This window comes from Chrysemys picta, chromosome 3 (assembly GCF_011386835.1).
Source record: "Chrysemys picta bellii isolate R12L10 chromosome 3, ASM1138683v2, whole genome shotgun sequence".
NCBI lineage: Eukaryota > Metazoa > Chordata > Testudines > Emydidae > Chrysemys > Chrysemys picta.
This window is the reverse complement of record NC_088793.1, coordinates 189,228,737-189,249,187: the sequence shown is the minus strand read 5'-3', so window position 1 is coordinate 189,249,187 and position 20,451 is coordinate 189,228,737. Positions and strand designations below refer to the sequence as shown.

Below are 20,451 nucleotides of genomic sequence, written 5' to 3'. Positions count from 1 at the left end.
AGAAAGCAGCTTGCGTCCTGAGCTGCCCAGGCCCTTATGCTGCTAGTCTCTTTAGTGCAATGGTGCCTGCTGAAGTCATTATGAAGTGGCGTAGGAAAGTGTCCTACCTGAGAGGAAGGAATAAGGCAGCCATCCCTAGAAACCATCAAGAAAGGATTGCAGAGTTACCCCTATGAAAGTTTCATCAAGATCTCTCAGGAAGATGCAAGGAATATACTATGTACATAAGCAAACTACTGCACTTGGTCGCCTCCTTAACCCTACAGGGAAACGAAAACCTAATAACAACTCTTGCTTTGTTTGTTGTACCTCTACCTCTTTTTGTAGAAGTAAAACAATTAACAATAGGTATCTGTGTCCTGATAGCCTGGTGTTGAGCTGGTTGCCGTCTTCACTTTTAAAAATTTTAAGGGAGAATGCATGCACACACAGAGACTTCTTTTCCTGGATTGGGTTTGTCCATGCTTGGCTGACTAGATTGTCATGGAGTCTCGAAAAGATCTGGGCTCATGGCATAGCTGGACGGGTCTCCATCTTGCCGTACACTGAGGTATCCAGGGTCGTCTGCGGGGTACTGGTGGGATCTCTGATAAGTATGGCATGCAGCTCTCTGTACAAGTGGCAGTTTGTGCCTCGTCGCCAGGTGAACTGTTGGCCTCTGTGGCCATGTGTAGTATGCCTGCTGCAGTGCCTTCACTTTCACTTAGCAGTGCTCCTGATCCTGTCATACCCCTTCACCTGCATCCCATGTGCAATCTTTCATAGATGTCCACGTTTCTAAGACTGGTCCATAGCTGTGCCTGCACAGCCTCTTCTCTCCACTGGTCTGGTTGGGCAGTTGCAACACAGCAAGGAAGAGAACTAGGTGTGCTTGCTAAGCTGGGCATTTGGGAAAAGGCACTTCAAAAATACACAGGAGTTTTAAAGCGGCAGGGTGGCTTCAGGTCTCTGTGATGCCTGGGTGGTGGAGTTCACTGTTGTGACCAGAGTGGTCAGTGTTGGGCATTGTGGGACAACTGCTGGGGAACTGTTAGGGTCGACATATGTTGCAGTGTCTACGCTTGGGTTGCATTGATCACAGTAGGTTGACCATGGCTCAAAGCCATTTGGAGAGATATTATTGCATTGCTTTAACTGGGCATTTACATCTGCGGGAGACACATTTGAGTATAGACATGCACAAACAGGTTGACACAAGGTGACTTACATTGACATAACTTTGTAGTGTAGACTAGAGCTCAATGTGTTTGTTTACTTCTCCTCTCTCCTTCCTAACTGTATATCTACACTAGATTTTTTTTTTTTTTTACCTGAAGCTAATTAATTGCCAGGCAGGTAACACATTTGTAAAGGCTAGTGCAGACACTACCTAAATATTTATTCCTGGCTGCAAGCATTTGTGGTTTACAAAGTGTATTTTTAACACGTTAGCCAACTTTTCAACCTATCCTGTGATAAGCACACTCAGCCTGTCTCATACCAGCTGTCAGCCGTTTTAGCTCTACTCTCTCCCCCTTCCCGTTAATAAGCATTCTCAACCTGTTTCTTGCTATTTGCAAAAAAAAGCCTCCACTCCTCCCTTGCTACTTAAACCTTCTGCACACAACCTTCCCTCCTACTTATTACTCCCTACTACATATTTAGAAAGTGGTGTAATTTTTGGAAAAAATTGGTCATCTTATTAGGGCTTGTAATACGTTTTTTTATTTTTTTTTATTTTAATGTTGTTGAATTAATGTGACTAAAACAGGAGAGGGATAAGTTTAGGGACCCTCCACCCCCAATTTCTTGTCATATTTATCTGGTGTAGCAAATGTGGGTAACAAATTACAACTTGTGTATCTGTTGCCCAATATCAACATGACTTGGAACAGCCATTGTTTGCTCTCTTTTTAGTCCATTTAACATGGATTCACTTTGTTCATGGAGCAATATTTAATATACAGCATTTGTCATTAAAATCATAATTTAAAAAAACCTGAATCTATAGCAGTGGAACACTTAAAATCAATTTTAGTATGTGAACATTAAAACACAGACTGATAATACATGACTTTTATGGATAAATAGTAATGGGTGAAACTGACCTTTTCAAAGACACTTAAAAGGTGTACCTGGATAGTTTTGTCAGTATAAACTAAAATACCCTGGGTGAAATCCTGACTCACTAAAGTCAATAGAAGTTTAGTCATTGACTTGTATTTTACCCAATCTTTTTATATCAGAAATTCTGTTGATCATCGCTTGTGTAGTATGTGTATTTCATGTGTAACATCAGTATTTCTTTCTTTCTTTATAGTTTAATAAATTTACAAAGAAAAAGAAAAGAATTGTACAGAACTGTGAAGTGTATTAATTTCATAGTGTTATGATAACAGTTGTTTCTGGTATAATATACATGACCTATTATGTTAATATGATTTGTAGGAATAGTAATGTTTTAGATTGGCAATGTTACATAACATGAGTAATCTTTAAGTCTTACTTAAACCTGAATGTAACTCAATTATGGATGTTTGGTAGTCTTCATTAATTCTTTTCTGGTTTCTTATGCCAAATAGCAGTGCTGTGCTAGAGCTACAGATAATTTGTGTTAACTTTTTTTGGTGGACATATTTATCTTTCCATCATGGTAGCGTAACACATTTACAATGCTTCTCTTCAAATTACTTGAAGACTGCTTTTTGGTATGTTATATAATATACAGAGAATGGTGTAAAGGAGACACTGTCAAAGTCTGCAGTCCAAAATTTATCTATAGGACATTAAAATTGTTTTTATCTGATGGAGGAAGCCTCCTAGAAAGTTTGAAACGATATACAATTATATAACAGTGTTTTTAATATTTGTACAAACTGATATACCTACTGATTGAATTGTTTTACAGGAGTTTCTAAGAGACATCTTCAATCTTCTGTTTTTGCTGCCAAGTCTAAAAGATAAACAACAGCCAAAATGCAAGTCACATTCTTCAAGGGCTGCTGCTTACGACTTGTTGGTAGAAATGGTAAAGGGGTCTGTAGAAAACTACAGGCTGCTCCACAACTGGGTTATGGCACAACATATGCAGTGTAAGAATATTTATTCATGTTTAGTTTTTGTAAGTATTTTATGCAAGATAGATATTTTTCAGTATTAACATTTTGGGGTTGGGCTTTTGTAAAAGTTTTTGGATGTATAAAGATTGCTTAAGAATGAGAAGAATGTGCCTTAAGTGCACACTCCCACTCTGTTGGCCCTTCTGCCCACTCTCATGCTGGGACAGCCTGGCACAGTGTCACAGTGGGGAATTACTTCCATCCCTGATGGATCCTTTTGGGAGCAGAGAACCTTCACTTAACTCTGATGCATTGCCCCATGAGGAGGGGAGTATAACCTTCAGTCCCCTATATACTATAGATACTGATACATTAAGGGATTCCCTCGGGGAGGTGCTCCAGGGTAGGTACTCAACTGTCTCTCACAAGTGATCATAAGACTTCCTTCCTTCCTAGACCATATTGGAGTGACTTTACCTCTAAACAATCTAAGACCCAAATGATCGAGTTAAAAACAAGATGTATTAAGAATATATAGAGACAATCATATTAAAACAAAAAAATATGCATAACATATCTAGTCTTATAGTTGGCAAGAGTTAAGATAGGTAGGCACATCTTAGAAAAGTTATTGTAAAGAAAGGCCTTATCAGCACTACCATTTTTCTTAAACTTTTCCCCTATTGCACTACTACTTGTGCAGCTCTAGTTGTGATAGTAACGGAGGGAGTGCTAGTGTAGATGTACTTTGCCCACCAAGCAGCTGACTGGTTTGCACCAGTTGGGGCTTTAACAGCATGTACATAATTTTTTAAATAAATAATGCTATCTTTGAAACAATTTACCCATTAATAAAATCTATTATCTCTCTCACCCCCCTCAGCCCCCCATTTCCATTGGTTATTTAGAGCACCTGGTCCTGTTAGGAGACAAGCAATAAATATACAGATTGTTTATGGAGTGAATTTAATAGCATATATCTCATTCTTTTCTGTTGGATATGGCCTCTGACTTTCCTCATCAAGCAGATGCTTGATGCAGTTTATTTTATTGTTCATAGGTGAAAGCTGCCCTGACTGAGATGCAAGTGACCTCTGGTGGCTAATGGGGCAGTCATCTTTTTGGCAGATGTAACATCTCTTCCCAATGCGCTCCTTGTGGATGATCAAAATGGCTTCCTCTGCCAGGTTCAGGCTTTGTGCCCCTGTTGCTTGCCTATTCCTTCTTAGGTTTTCTTCTCTGTTTTCACATGGCTGTTTTCATAGTGATTAGCTATCTTACCAGCTTGTGCAACATTTTGGGGTGTCAATATCCAATCATGCTCACAAATCTAAATAACAATGTTGATAAAATTATTTCATGCCTGTTAGTTCCAACTCTTTCTCTCTAATGAAAACCCTGTTCCTGTTTATCTATTTCTTTAGTTATTTTCCTTGTTTAATTTGCAAATTCATCATAATTCTTATCACTCTTTTGAGCTCCCCAAAATTTCTTTCTCTGAGCCTCGAAATGTCAGTTCAGGTTTCTCTGGCAGTCTTAATTTTTCCATAATTCACGATATCCAGGTTTACATTGTCAGTACCTTACAGTTCAGAAAGGAAGTTAGAAACCTCATGTTATCCATTGTTGACTTCCTATTATATGCCCCTTTCTTAAGGACTTCTGAAAAAAAACAAAAATGTCCGCATCTCTATATTTTAGGAATAGTTTGTAATCTATATTGGATATGGAACTGAATGTGTGGTTTCTGTCTCAGTTTTAACTGAACAGTTCAGACACTGGTTATCTAGATTCTTAGGCCAAGATTCTCAAAAAATAGAAGCCTAATGTTAATCTTCTCCTCCTCTCTCACCCCCACCCCTCCAATCCTGGCCTTGATGTCCATTTCACGCTGACATTTACTCTCACACTTAGCATGCCGCTTTTCCCTGTGCTGGTGGACCTTCTCTCTCTGCCAGTTTCTCTCCAGGTGCAGTCTTTTTTCTTGCTCCAGTTGATGTTTCTCCCACTTCAGGTTCCAATTATCCTAACCACTAATATTGTCCCAGGGCATTTCCTCCATTAATTGTGGACACTGCATTCATTGTTGCTTTCCTCTAACATAGTCTTCTCTAGATTGTCTGTCTCCTGCTCAGGTCCCCCACAGAGATCTGGTCCACTTGGCAAGTCCACATTTGCATTGCTGCCAGTCTTAGGAAAGTGGACTATCTAATGGTACCAACTGTGTTTGGTTAACCCCTTCTGAGGTGCCACCATTCTCTGTTGCTTATCCCCTGCCCCACTTTCAGTGCCTATTTTCCTTATAATTCTGTTGATTCGTTGATACAATCCTGGTCTTGCTAATCATCTTAAAATTGGAATTTATCTCTTTGCTTGGCTTTGAGCTGCTGTTCCTTTAAAAAAAAAAAAAATCTGGTCATAAGTCTCCCTGTCTCTCTTCCTTAGAGTTTCTCCACACCCCAAAAACCAAATCAAAACAAACCAATTTTTCCCATCTTTTTGGTTTTAGTTGTTTATTTTTTGAGGTTCACAGGGGGGATCCTATATCTTTACACCAAATGTAGCCTTTGGTCATCTAATCCTGCCACTGAATTTTCCCCTGTTCTTGTCTCTTTACCACATTTCCTTGTGTCCCCTACTGACTGAAGCTAATGGCAATTCCTAGGGGGTCGCCAAGTGCTCCTGGAATAGGTACTGTTTTCTCCCTGACTGCCTCTCATGTGAAGATGTAATGTTGTCTTCCCTTCAAGGATTTATTAAGAGTCTCTACAGAGAATCAGATTAAAACAAAAGAAACGGTGTAATAAAACTGGTGGTCTTACACTCAGCAAGTGTCAAACTGGGTAGGTGCAACTTGGCATAATTACAGTAATCTAAGGCCTAGCATTTTTCTTAAAATTTTCTACAATTGTCATTATCACTGGTGCAGCTCCACTGGTGGTAGTAACGGAGGAAGTACTACTGTAGAAATCCTTTAGCCACTCAACATCTGGTTGGACTGCACTATGTGGGGTTTTTTAGTGTATATGTCATTATCAAATCATATCATCTTTGAAATATTTTCCTGTTAATCTGTACCTCGTTTCCATTGGGTATTTAAAGCATCTAGTACTGTGAGGGAACAAAAAGGCGTGATGCACCATTGTGTGTGGAGTGAATTTGGTAGTGTATAGGTTAAACCCTATTTCTTTTACCTCACTAATTGTTAATATGGCAATATTACTGTGAGCGAATGTTCAGGAAAAGCAGAGCATAAGTGTTTGGTGGATATCCAGGAAATGCCACTGGATGACTTCAGCTCCAGTCTCAAGACCCAAAGTTGGGGAGTAAGATCTCCAAAAAACTGCTTTTTCTTTCTGTAAAATGATATATGGGGGATCATGAGCAATATCTGTAATTTCCTCAGCTCTCCTACCTAAGGGATGGCCACTAGAAAGACCACTTTCTATAACTGAGAGAGAGAAAGAGAGAGAGACTGATGAGGATGAATTTATAGCATCTAGCACCAAGTTTAGGTTCCAAGAGCGAACAAGAGTCTTACCAGGCTCAGGTAAGAAACTGCTTTAAAAAACCCTGATGTGAAGTTGGATCCCACTGGGAGATCTCCTATGGAATCCCTGAAGCCCGGACACTAAGGAGCATGCAGAGAGCCCTTTGTCAGACCCATCCTGAAAGTAATGTAGAATGGAAGGGGTAGTGAATCTCAAAGCCAAGAGTTGATGATATCTGCACCAAAAGGAAAAAGATAGTAAGTGAAGAAAGACTCCTCTTTCAGCAAGGACTGATTAGACATTCCTGGCTTTGAGGTGAGAGAGCATCAGTGAGGCAGTTCTTGAAATGGAGGGCGATGGGATCATGGTGGACGGTTGGCCCTGTTATAGGATATCTTATTTTTCTGGTTGGCAAACGCTGTCTCGGTACAGCTTAAGGAACTCTATGGAAAAGACTCATCTTGGCTACTTTGAGTCTAGGGGAATTGGATGGCACTGAGTCCTGCCTGCCTATTTTCTCCAGAACTACATTATGGGAAAAGATGAGGAGAGTAAACTACCTATCCCTATCCAAAGCTCAAGAACCCTTCCTTCTCCCAGCAAGAAGTTAATCGAGGGAGGCTGGAAACAGAGAGCAGTTTTCCTAATAGCGGGACTATTTCCTTGGATAGATTTCCTTGCAGCTCAGCCAATAACCTTGATCATTCAGATGGCCAGATTCTTGTAGGACTTTGAGGGATCCCAGTCTTTCTTTTCCCTGTGTAATAGGGACTCTCTTTGGAGGGGAATACTCGGAAGCCTTCCTTGATCATTCAGGGAGGCCACTTCAGCTATTCTGTCTAACCTGATTGAGACATGGCTGAAAGGAGGATCTCCAGGAACATGAGAACCAACCTGATGACCCTAAGTTCCAGGATGTTGAAGTGGGGTTTTCATTCCTGTGAAGACCACAATCCTTGGACCTACTGTGAAGAACCCTTATTTGTGGAAGCTGCACATCTCTGGTTAACTGAGGACTCCAATTGTCCTGTAGTGGGAATCTCTTCATGGTGAGAAAACTCTGCTTTCCTATCACCAAATAAGAGAACCTTTCATTGCTTGAAGGGAAGAAATTAGATGTTCCAAGTTTTCCTCTCTTGGGGAGTGAGGTTGGATGCTAACATATATTCAAGGAGACATTGAGAAGGGAACTTGGCCCATTCCATCAGGTCTTCACAGTATGATGGGCCTCCAGCCAGGCCATGTACGACTGGATAGCTGCTGACTCCCTGGACTCAAAAGGATGAATTGGGGCCTTGAGATGGAGGAGTTTAATCGGGGGGAGGGAATTACCTGTGCGTCTTCCGTATTAATTATGGCTCCTAAGAGGCAGCAGTTTCTGGGGAGGAGAGCCATGTTTTCATTTTCCACCAGACCAAGGTAACTAAATGCTGTCAGATCATGTGTACTGCTACTGAGGTTTTCTGGAACCTTGGGCCCAGATCCTAGTCCTGAGTGACAATCATGATGCTTTCTGAAGATTAGAGTTTTAAATTGGAAGTGCAAATGGCCTACAGCGGAACCTCTGATTGATCTGGAATATGAGGATCTGAGTTCTCAATTTCGGTGGGTGCCAGATAGTTATCTGAAATCTACAGCTGATAGCCTTGAGTGGAGAGAATCCATATTGTATTTGTGGTATTTGACAAAACAATTCATTTTAGATCTTGGATCTTCTCAGCTTCTGTGGCCTATGAAGTACCTAGAGTAAGACCCCTTTTTCCTTTTCTTGACTTTGGGATCTGGGCATGTGGCCTGGTAGGGATGATTAATAGTTTGCAGGACATTCTGCCTTGTCTTAGGCCCCTATGGGACGAGGTCGAAGGTTAGATGCCCCTAAATTGGCCCCTAAGCTGTTAAAATATTGAGCCATGTCTTTGGCTGCATAAACAGAGATAAGCTCCCTTGCAAGTTTCCTGCATACCAAGGGGGGCAGCTTGGAGGAAACAACCTTTGTCTCCCTCTCAGTCAGCCACTTGATTAGTTCTCTAGAAGTACAAGAGGATTGTGATACTGATCTGAATGCTGCCTAGCTCAAATGATCATTTAATAGCCTTCCCTCTCCCGGGGGGTTGTGAAGGGACATGTTAATGTGTGGAAGCAGATCTGGGCACCTAGAATGATTAGCTGTGGTGTGAGACAACCAGACACTGCAGAAATCAGGGTTCATCTCATAGAACCTAAAGCAGTATTTGGGCAGCTTGGGAATAGAATCAGGAGACGCACACTTTGTTTCTACCAGCTTCACAACAGCTTGTGGAAAGATTCAACTCTGTGGGGTTGACTTGGAGGAAAATAGGGAACCTTGCTATATCTTTTGAAGAGGGAGTTCCACCAGAGAGATTTCCAAGGTGTTTCTCATGTGGGACACCAAGTAACTCCATTCGCCTGAAGTGACCCTCTTGTAGTTATCTGGAGTGAAAGGGACCCTGTCACAGTGGATTGATCCTGCTGGTCTGATCCCAGCTCATGCTCTTTGGGAGACTTCCTGCCTGAGAGGGAATGGAAATGAAAGATGAGACTTTTCCTCCCCTTAGTGGCAGAGAAGAGGTTCCTTGTGATAGGGAAAGGGACAGAAAATACGTTTGCTGGGGAGGGTGAGCTCTTTTGAGAAGTTTTGGGGGTGTTTTTTGGAAGGGAGGAAAGATTCTTTGTTGGGGAGAGTATGGAGTCAGCAAAGGCTGTATTTATTCAGGTAATGACTGATGAGATAAAGAGCATTCCATTGTGATAAAAAGGGTGTTACGAGAGATTTGATCGTCTTTTCTCTCCAGCATGTTATCTTGTGACCCCAGTCTGAGGCCAGGAACTCCTGGAGGCTCCTGTTTTTGGGTACCCAGTTGTACTTGAAAGCTGTTCTGCATGTCCTCATTTTCCAGGGTGGCTGCTGAAGTAAAACCCAGTTCTGTGGTCTAGAATTCTGCCAGTCACTGCTTGGCCATAGCTGGGGGCAGTTCCAAGCCAGACTGTGGAGGGGCATGGTTTTGGGCAAATGGGCAGAATGCACCTGCTGCTAAAATTTGTCAAGACACTCCAGAGGTGCATTTTTAGCCTTTTTTTTCCACTAAAGCTTTTTGGGGATGCAGTCATCTTTATCCTTCTTTGCTGCATGTTATTCCAGAGCTCTGCAGTGGCCTGGAAGAAAGATGGCATGTCGGCCAGAAAGGCAAGGTCGGAGAGCAACTGCAGAAAGCCTGTTGGCAAGCTAGGAAACAAAGAATACACTAGATGTAAAAATCTTGTGTGTGGACTGGCTACCACTTGTTCATCCAGACTGTTGGCAGCCATATCACAGAACAAGATATGTTAAGAAGAGAGAGAGACTATCAGATTAAAACAATATAAACAGTATGCATAATTTCTCTAGTTTTACACTGTATAGGCACATCTTGGATTAGACGTAGAAAATTAACAACATCACAGAAAGTGCTTTCTCTGTCTCTTCTCTCTGACCCTTTAGGTCACTCACCACATCCCCTTTGGTTCTCCTTCCTGTAGTTCCATTGCAGCTTTTAAATTTCTTTGGTGTGTCTGGCTTTACTATAGCAGAAACTCCCCCACTGTCTACAAAAAAGAAAAAAGAAAGTGGTATTCCCCTGGATCTGTCACGAAATTCATTCAAGTTTGTATTCAGCATTGTGGATAAATAGATTGTTTCTGTTTTTCTTTTCCATCTTTGCATCTTATCTCCAGTAAGGTTCCTACCCTTAAAGACTGGCTACCTTTTGCACTTGCCTTAGTGATCATGCTTGGTATGTTTATTATCTTGGCATTTGATGTCACTCTGTAACCAGCTAAGCCTTCTTTTCAAGATGTGGGATTTATGTAATTCAGTAATTCATTCTTAACATTACATTTACTCTATAACAAATATAAATCATGGACAGGTTCATTGCTTTGTCACATCAAGAAGAATCCATAGTAGGAGCCTCTGGGTGCAGACTCAGTGTGACATGAAGCTGTGTGTGAATGACTGGTGTGTATGTTGGAAAGTATAAGTAGCTGGTGTTTGTGAGAGTGGTTTGAGTTTGGGCGTGGCTAATATGTGTGAGTGAGAGTGTCTGTGTGTGAGGAGAGGACTAGGTGGTAAACAACTGGCATCTTTTTTACTGCCAACTAGTTAAGCTAATAGCTAATACTGGGCATGTTTAGAGAAAGCGAGAGAACGGGAAGGAAGGAGAATTTTAAATGGAGAAAGGGAAGGAGGAAGGCAGTAAGGATGGAGGGAGAGAAGAAAAAGAAGACAGAGAAGGCAAGGCAAAGGAAGTATATCCTACAGTATATCAAAGACTGCACTTCCTGTCAGACAAATAAGATGTGCTGTTTCCAGAAAGTATAGCTGAGGCATCAATAAATGATAGGAGTTAGAGGCAGTCAGGGCCAAAACACCCAATTTAAGAAATTGAATTAGACTGAGATCCTTATTTTTATAATATGCCCCCCATTTTTTATATTTTATCACACATTTTTTTTGTCATAAATAGGAAAGGCAACATTTCACAATTATGTTACATTTGGTGCTTGCCTTTTTATATTTGTGAGGATACTAGTAGTGCCACCTTTCAGCATGGCTCCAAGATGCACACGCAGTATTTGCAAGCACATCAGTTTGTGTGTGCCAAAGTTGGCATTTTAAAGCACATCTGTTTGCCTGCACAAATGGGTACACTTGCAGATTTCCTAAGTTCATTTCAGAGGCCTGCTGAAAATTTTCTGTCACTATGAACTCGTCATACAAAACAGACTCTCTTAATATCTGTAACTTTCCAGAAATAAATTTCTATAAGAGAAGTGAATAATATTTTGAAAGTACTTTGCTATGCCTGAAAGTCTCTTAACATATATAATTATAATGTATGAATGCCTTTGTTACTGATGGAAAGCTGTTTTGTGTACTATTTTGGGCCAGATTGTGGCTTTAAGACACAGTCTGGGGGGCTGTCAGAGCCATATTACCAGAGGTAGAGCTCTAAGTGTACATCTACAGGAGGATAAAAGCCATGCGGCATAACTGTGGCTGACTGAGGTCAGCTGACTTGGACTCACGGGGCTCAGGATGCTTGGCAAAAAATTGCTGTATAAACATTTGGGTTCAAGCTGGGGCCAGATGCCCAAGCACTGCAAGCCCGAGCCAGCTGACCCAGCTCAGCTTTGGGATTTTTATCCCTGTGCAGACAAACCTTGAGACACTCTGCTGGTAAGGAGTCACAGTGCCTCCCAGAGCACATGAATAGTACATCTCTTGCAACAGTCTTGGTCTCTAAGGTGCCACAAGTACTCCTGTTCTTCTTTTTGCGGATACAGACTAACACGGCTGCTATTCTGAAACCAGTCTTAAAGAAGATGCAACAGGCATTCTCTCCTGCACCTCCACATAGCTCTGGTACTCAGTGAAGGAGATGGGGCAGGATGTGTGAACCATTACTATTGCCTTTCTCCTTCGGATTGGCTAGCCATACTGGGGCCACTATAGGGGTATATCTACACTGCAGTCAGGAGGTATGATTGCAGTACATGTTAAGCTTTTCCAAGCTAGCTTTGAGCAACCTAGCTGATTAAAATTAGCAGTTAAGCTGTAGCAGCTTAGGGTGTGGCACGGGCTAGCCACCTGAGTACAACCCTGCCTGGGACCTAGCTATGTACTCAGTGGCTAGCTCATGCTGCTACAGCTTCACTGCTATTCTTAGCAAGCTAGCAAACCTACATGCGGTAAAATCACATCTCCTGACAGCAATGCAGACACCCTAGGAGAGAGCGTGTCCTGCACTCAGGAGAGTGTGGGGACTGCAGCTGTGCTTCAGACTTCTTGGGAGGGCCTGTTTATGCTCATTCTGTTCCCCCATGCACATGCTCAAGGTGCAGGCACAAACTGGTTCATTATGTCTGTAAATCTAGAATATATAAACATATTTTAATGAAAAGCATAATGTTTTGTAATTATGTATTTTGTTGTCTTCTTAAAAATTTACTTTGAGTTGATTTATTTTTGTAATTCATACTTTTTCCAGCTTCCCATGCACCTTACAAATGGGATTATTGGCCACATGATGATGTTCGAGCTGAATGCAGATTTGTTGGTCTAACTAATCTTGGAGCAACTTGTTACTTGGCATCCACTATTCAGCAGCTGTATATGATACCAGAGGCTAGACAAGCCATTTTTACTGCTAAGGTATGATTTCATGTTTTATTTTTAACTAGTGTTCCATTTATAAACATATGCAGACTATTATATTAATTATTTCATTATGATCAAATAATGATATTTTTTGTTAGTGGCTAAGGTGGAAAGAGGTGTGTTTTTTTCTAAATATTTGTAATACAAAATATGATAGTTCTTTAGAGCACAATTGTGATAAATCCCCACTCTTAAATCCATGCTGCTAGCATGCAACACCATAGATTATTGTGAATTAAATAGACTTTTATGTAAATTGTATATAAACTGCCTATCATTCCTGTTTCCCTTACTTATTTGTCCTTAAATTGTGAGCTCCATTTGTCCTTAAATTGTGAGCACATACTATCTTTCTTGAATGTTTGGAAAGTGTCCTACACAAAGTGGGTGCTAGCATAAATAAATATAGACAAAGTGGGTGCTAACATAAATAAATAGTGAAAAAATACTTTTAATAGATTAAAGTTGTGAGCCCGTTGGTTGCAACAGTGAACATTGCACTCTGCTCCCTGAATAATTAATAATGGAGATATCCCATCTCCTAGAACTGGAAGGGACCTTGAAAGGTCATTGAGTCCAGCCCCCTGCCTTCACTAGCAGGACCAAGGATGTGGGATAATAGGATGTGGATGGCATCTATGGCCCTAACTTCTAGTTCCTTTCTGATCAGTGTTGATGAAGGACCTCCTCTGAGCCACTGTTGTCAGCTGCTATTCCACCTAACCACAGTTCAGCCAGGATTGCCCTGCTGGAAACTGAGGAAGCTCCTTGGCCACTCACCAGAACACTAGTAATTAGTGGATAAGGTCTTTAAGAACTCCAGCCCATTAGAGCACCATCCTGGAGTCACCCATTGGGAGCCACCTACCTTTATGTCATTACTGAATGAAAAAAAGTAGTGGTCCCTAATTTAGGAATACTAGTTTTTTTTGTTTTTGTTTTTATTTCAATGAGGACTGGAGTGATACATTGGGATCCAGGGGTGAATTTTTAGAAAATACTAACCATTGTGTAAACTCCATTTATCAGAAAACAATCTAGGTTTCCGGTGAAATAATGTGCTAAAATGCAGAAAATGAGGTTGTTGTACATTAGGTTAAAAAAAAAAAAAAAGGAATAGACACACACACACATTGTGTGTGCTTGCATGTGTATGCATGTAAATATATATGATCATTATGACTGTGTCATTTATACTAAAATAAAATACCATTAAAATATTTTTTGTAAAAAGAAATGCAATAATTGGGCTAATTGTTCTATAACTTTTCAGTGCCGATTTTTGGGGAGATTTCTAAGCAAAAAAAATTAGAAAAAGTTGTAATCCTATTTTATGTATCTTTTTTAGTATTCAGAGGACATGAAGCACAAGACCACTCTACTAGAACTTCAGAAAATGTTTACATATTTAATGGTAGGTTCTAAGAAGCACTTAATGGGGGGGGGAGGGAGGAAGGGAAGAAGGAGAAGAAGAAAAATTAATTCTCTGTATGAGTATGTCTACACTTGGAGCTTAGAGTGTGGTTTCCAGCTTGAAGACACAGACTTGTGCTAGCTCTAGTAAGCTAGTATGCTAAAAATAAAATGTAGCTATGGCATAAGCGGCAGAGTGGGATAGCCTTCCTGAGTAGATGCCTAGGATCTTACATGGTCATGTACTCGGGGTGGCTAGCCACCGCCACAGATCATATTGCTGCAGTTATATTCTATTTCTAGCATGCTAGCTAGCGCGAGTCTGTCTCCTCAAGCTGGGAATCACACCCCCAGCTCCCAGCATGAACGTCCCCTATGTTTTTGTAAGTTTATGGCATCATAAATGTATTTGTACCCAATATGTTAAATAGGCAGTAGAGAAAAGTTGTATATTTAATTGTATGTTTAAAGTTAAGAAAATTTTAACACTAAGAGCACAATTGTGGTACTAAGCAACCTTGCATTAAAGCGCAGTGCTGATGTATACCATCTAAGATGAGGCTCCTTGAAGCATTGTGCCTCAGCTCTAATGCGCATGCTCTACATATACCCTGTAGGGGTTCTGAGGGTAATTAAATACTTGCAGCTGGCCTGGGCTGTGGGGCTGTATAATTATGGTGTAGACGTTTGGGCTTGAGCTGGAGCCTGGGACCCTCCTACCTCATGTGATCCTGGAGGTTAAAGGTTAGATGCTCCTAAATTGGTTTCTAAAAAGCAGAAATATCCAGTTAAGGCATCTTTCCTTTAACATACCTTTAACCCTCCCACATTATTTTTACCACTTTCACTGACAAAACTCTATAATTAAATCCCCAGACCTCCAACATACATAGTAATACCATATGCAACACAATCTTCACAATCACATTATATATAATGCAGATCCTTAACTCTGATCAAAATAACATTAACGTAGATGTCTGTCAAACAATTCTGAACCAGTGAACTATATGATACATTGTTTGCCCATGGAGAAGAATGACTGAATCGTCAAATCTCTATTGAAATGCTTTTATTTGACTTTTAATAAGTATTTATTTGTAATATTAATGCTACAACTGTATTCTGCTAGTGATTTTGAAACAGTTTGGTAGTTAATTTTTTCAGAAGCATTTAAATTTTCCTTTATCATATTCCACCACCTACCAAACAGTATTCTTGATATATTTTTATACATTTATTTTTAAATACATATATTTGTATATTTTTTATAATAACTGTATTCATGTTTTTATATACATTTTATTTTAAAGTTGTTTTTTTAATATATAATTTTTTTTTTGCCTTTTCCCCCCCAAAAGGAAAGTGAATGCAAGGCATACAATCCAAGGCCTTTCTGTAAAACCTACACCATGGATAAGCAACCACTTAACACTGGAGAGCAAAAAGACATGACAGAATTCTTCACTGATCTGATAACAAAAATTGAGGAAATGTCTCCAGAATTGGTGAGTTCTTAAAGCATGCTACAAAAGGGGGCTCTTAAAGCTATAGATTTGCTCAAGCTTTGTTGACAGAATTCGTTCATTTATTCACAGAAAAATACAGTGAAAAGTTTATTTGGAGGGGTCATTACAAACAATGTTGTTTCTTTGGTAAGTATCACTTTCTTTCCTGCCCACTTCATTCTAAGATTAGAATATCCATTTTAATGTATCAGAATAATTTATTGACTTTCCTTTACCACTTTTCTGTTTTGCTATTTTCATTGAGGACTGTGAGCATGTCAGTCAGACTGCTGAAGAGTTCTATACAGTGAGGTGCCAGGTGGCGGATATGAAGAATATTTATGTAAGTACTACCATGATGGCAGTTGTAATATGGATCATAATGTTTTAAGGAAATTAGCTCAGTCATGTAAGAGATTTCTTATTTTACTGTATTGCATATACTGCTGCTTTCCACACCTGCACTTTAATTTGAGCAAACTCTGGGCTTTGTTATGACTCCATAATTTTGTAATATTGGGTGACAGCTGTTCCATTGCAGCAGCCCATCAGTGAATGGTCCCAGGAGTTGATTTAGAACCCTTCAAGGATCCTGAACACAGCCCGGCTGGGAGCCCTGGAGCAGCCCCTCACCTGCTCCAGAGATAGCCCGGAATACAATTCCCAGCTCACAAAGATTCAGATAACATTTGCAGATACAAAAGTTTGACTGGGGCAGTTTGACTCATCTCCGTACAATAGTGTTCTGCAATTTCCATACTTCCAAGGTCTTGCATCTGTTACAAAAGGTTTTTGTAGTTTTAAATGTCAAAACTGATGAATGTATTAAGTGCTTGCTTAATTTCATTTCTTATATCAAGGTCATTTTTAAAATTGAACTATGTTTTAAGCTAAAATCGCATGTTTGAGTATTGTCCATACAAGTCCCCATTCCTGTAGAGTGGGCCTGTGCAGAGCACCAAAGCTCAGTGGAAAGCTTGGACCTTGAGAGACAGAGGTACATGTTGCTCCCACCGCTAGAAGGAACCAGTGATGTGATGGGTCTCTCCATCTCTAGATTGTTGACCATCTTATCTGTTTTTTCTTGTAGTAGGATAGTTAATTTTCTTAATAGTTATTAGGATAGGTTTAACATGGTTTGTTTTAAAAAAAAATTGTTGATTTTCTTAGTTGGGAACTACTTTGGGTTCGTCATCGTTATAGGAAGAGAGGTTCCTGGAAGAAAACAAAAAAGACTAAGTTTAAAGAATGCCTACTTCACAGTTTATTTCCTAGTCTCTGACCTCCATATCCGTGGATCTAGAGGTTTTGGTAAGGGGCATTTACCTAGCCTGTGCCACATCTGCATAAAGTTACAACCTGGGCATGGAATTTCATCTGTAATCCATGCTTATGGAGAACAACCTACAGCTTCCAAGGCAGACTCACAACCACCTTCAGGCATTTCTTCAAAGATACAATCTTGGGTTTTTCAGAAACCCAGTGCTGAGAGAGTATCAGAAACATCTAGTAGACCAGACAAGGCTTTGGCCTCAGTTCCACAATGTTATTTTTTGATGTCAAGAGATTGAGAGAAGAAGATATGGCACCATCAGTCCATAGAGTCCTTTTCTTTTCTAAGAACTACTCCTGAGGGAATTATGCACCACTGTGCTTGTGCAGAATTCATATCTCCCACAGATTTCTTTGCTTCCCCGCAGAAAATGACTTTCTAACGGGGAAGCAAAGGGAAGCTGCAAGCTCCCGAGCAGCGTAGGTACATCATTTCAGGCACCCAGAGCAGCCGGCGGAGAGGTAAATCACTGTGGGTCTGAGGACACCCCAGTCAGTGGCTCTTACCCTGAGCCAGGACCAGCTGCTCATCCTGGCTGGGCTGGAGGCAGGAGAGGATGGGACTTCCTCTTCCCCTGCAAGGAGTGGCTGGGGCTGTGTCAGACCTACCCCCAGAAACCTCTCGCAGCTGTAGGAAGCTCAGCCTCCTCCTCTGCTGCCTCCCCCCATCGCTCCTCCGCTGTGTGGGGAGAGGTCACTGTACAGCTACTCCACCATCGACCCAACCCCCATGCATCCAGACCTCCCATACTTAGACACCCCTGCCAATCCTCACCCGGTACATCCAGAATCCCCCTAGCCCTCCATACCCGAACCCCACGCCAGTGAACCTCAGCTCCTGCATACAGAGCCCCCCTTCACCCAGCCCCCCGTCTCTGGACCCCTACCCCTGCACCCAGATACCCCCCAGTGAGCTCCCTACACTCAAACCCCCACCCTGATGCCCCAGCTCCTGCACCACCCTGCGCCCGACATCCAGACCCCCACGCCAATGACCCCTAACTAGCTGCACCCAGACGCCCCTGCTGAGATACCCAGAGCCCTCCGCTGAGCCCCAACCACCTTCACTTGGAAGCCCCTGCAGAGTCCTATTGCCCCTGCACCTGGAACACCCCCCCCCTTTCACCTCCACGAGCCTCCGTGCTTCCAGATCCCCCCACACCTATGACCCCAACTGAGCTAACTGCACCCAGATTGTCCCACACACAATCCTCTCACCCCACACCTGGATCCCCCCATACTGATCCCCTTCACACTTGGATCCTGCCTGGTTAAGCCTCCCTGCTCACACCTGCTGCAGAGGTCCAGGGCCCGAGGGTGTTTCTGGGGCAGGCCCAGGCCTTGTACTGTTTCGGGGTCGGATGCAGCTTCACCACTGAGTCCGTGTCCTGAGGCTGGGGGGGCTGCAGGGTGATCTTCCACCTTCATGCAGCCAGTGGCCTTGCTCCTCACTGCCATGCTGGAACCTCTGCATTTATTTATTGACAAATTGTAGAATTTTAAAATGTGTGCAGAATTTTAATTTTTTTGGCGCAGAATGCCCTCAGGAGTATAAGAAATAGAGACTCTCTTTTATTCCCCAGTCTCTGTCTCAGTTTCACATTCAACAGAAGAGGAGTACTCTGTGCGCTTTTCTCCATCCTGGAACTAGTTCTTGTTATCACTGAAGAGAAGTTCTTTTTCGAGTGCTTGTTCATGACCATTCCAATCAGGTGTGTGTGCGTGCTACATGCACGACAGCCGGAATATTTTTCCCTTAGGGTCGGCCTGGGCGCCCCCTGGAGTTGCGCCTTCATGGCGCCCAATATAGGGCCCTCCCGACCCCTCACCCCCTCAGTTCCTTCTTACCGTCGGTGACGGCTAGCTGGAACAACTGTTGCTCTTGCATTGCAAGCGCTTTTGGCAGTGTCCACTTCAGTCTTCATTGTTAAATAGTTGTAAACAGTTCATTAGTTATTAGTCATAGCTGTTGTGATTCTTGGGGGTTCCCCCGCCACAACGTTTTCCCCGGTTCTGGGTTATGCCCCGGTCGCCAGGGTTCAGACTCTGCGAGGATTGTGGCAAGTTTATGCCGAAGAGTGACCGCACTTTTCTTGTCTACGGTGCCTTGGTGATTGCCAACAAAAGGACAAGTGCAGGATCTGCAAGGTATTTCGCCCTAGGACCCTTTAAGACTAGGATCAAAGGCTCAAGATCCTACTAATGGAAGCAATCCGACCTGGGGACCGCAGAACTTACACAGAGCACTTCCTCGTCGGTTCACAGTGCTCCAGCGCTAATGGTGCGTGAGCCAGTGCCAAAGAAGGACCCTAAGGATTCACGGCTCTGCCCATAAGTAACCCTCTTCTGTCCGGCACCGTTCTCAGTCCCCGATACTACAAAAGAAGAAAAGGCCAGATAGGGGTCGCTCTCCCCCTCTAAAGAACAAGGGACCTACGAGATCGAAGCACATCTCGAGCCAGGCCACCTCGTCTTTCCAGCCCTTCAGGGTCTCGTTGATTCCTGCCCCGTCTGGGGTTCAATTGAGTCCACCAAGGTGATCACCTCCAGCTCCCCTTGACACCTGAGGCATTTGAGGCAGCCAAAGACCTTATATGCCTCACGGCGCCATCCTCCCCACAGAAGAGAGACAAGTCACTGGTAACTGCACGGTCCCAGCTCCAATCAAGGGGCAAACCAGCGATGATGGCACGCCGATCCCCATCTCCGGCGAACCTCTCCCTGGCACGGCCCACCCACGCAGGGGAGCCACACCGGTCCCCGACCTCTCGGCACCGTTCTCTGGCAGCCCAGAGTACCGCTCCTCCGTGGTTCACCTACTCAGAGACCTCAGAGTCGGAGATGGAATCCTATTGCTCCAATAGGACCAGGAGCAGGAGGTCCAGATCCCGCCGCGACCACCAGCCCTACCCGGCACTGTGGCCTCCGCAGTGGCAGCCTTCGACGCAGTGGCCCTTTTGGGCATCCTGGGCGTATCGCCAGATCCAGGGTCGAAGGTCCAGGTCGGCGTCAGTGTCCTCGGTATCCTTCGTTCCCCCTACCACTCATCCCTGACCTAATCATGCAGGATCACGGCCGCCTCCAACACCTGAACTTCAAGTTGCTCCACCTCACAGAGTGGAAGCTCCATGGCTGAACGTGGTGGAGCTGTCCTGCTCTGATCAAGTGAGACAAGTTCTCCTTGGCAATAGAAAGCCCTCCACAAGGGCGATGTACCTGCCCAAGTGGAAGAGGTTCTCCGTCTAGTCGGAGCAGCACCATCAGTCTCCAGTGCTTGCCGCGGTGCCATTTATACTGGACTACCTCCTCCATCTTAAGCAACAGGCACTGTCCATGAAGTCAATAAGAGTTCACTTGGCAGCCATCTCCGCCTTCCATCCAGGCACAGACGGCTACTCAGTCTTCGCGAATCCAATGGTCAGCCATTTTCTTAAAGGTCTCGACAGACTATT

At 42.7% G+C, this 20,451-nt stretch overlaps 1 protein-coding gene across 27 annotated transcripts in view; it reads left to right on the top strand.

Annotated features, from left to right (window-relative positions):
* USP34 (ubiquitin specific peptidase 34) overlaps positions 1-20,451 on the top strand; it is a 280,867-nt gene that overhangs the window by 169,789 nt on the left and 90,627 nt on the right. For 23 of the 27 annotated variants that reach the window (XR_010599944.1, XM_042857217.2, XM_065589647.1 and 20 more), the window contains 6 exons: positions 2,888-3,071; positions 12,577-12,740; positions 14,095-14,160; positions 15,521-15,667; positions 15,737-15,814; positions 15,933-16,010. Coding sequence is in view for 26 of the 27 variants with exons in the window: in XM_042857217.2 (XP_042713151.2) it covers positions 2,888-3,071; positions 12,577-12,740; positions 14,095-14,160; positions 15,521-15,667; positions 15,737-15,814; positions 15,933-16,010 (717 nt within the window). In the remaining variant the exon portion in view is untranslated. The remainder of the gene's footprint in view (positions 1-2,887; positions 3,072-12,576; positions 12,741-14,094; positions 14,161-15,520; positions 15,668-15,736; positions 15,815-15,932; positions 16,011-20,451) is intronic. The other 4 variants (XM_024099851.3, XM_065589646.1, XM_024099849.3 and 1 more) reach the window with 1 other exon arrangement.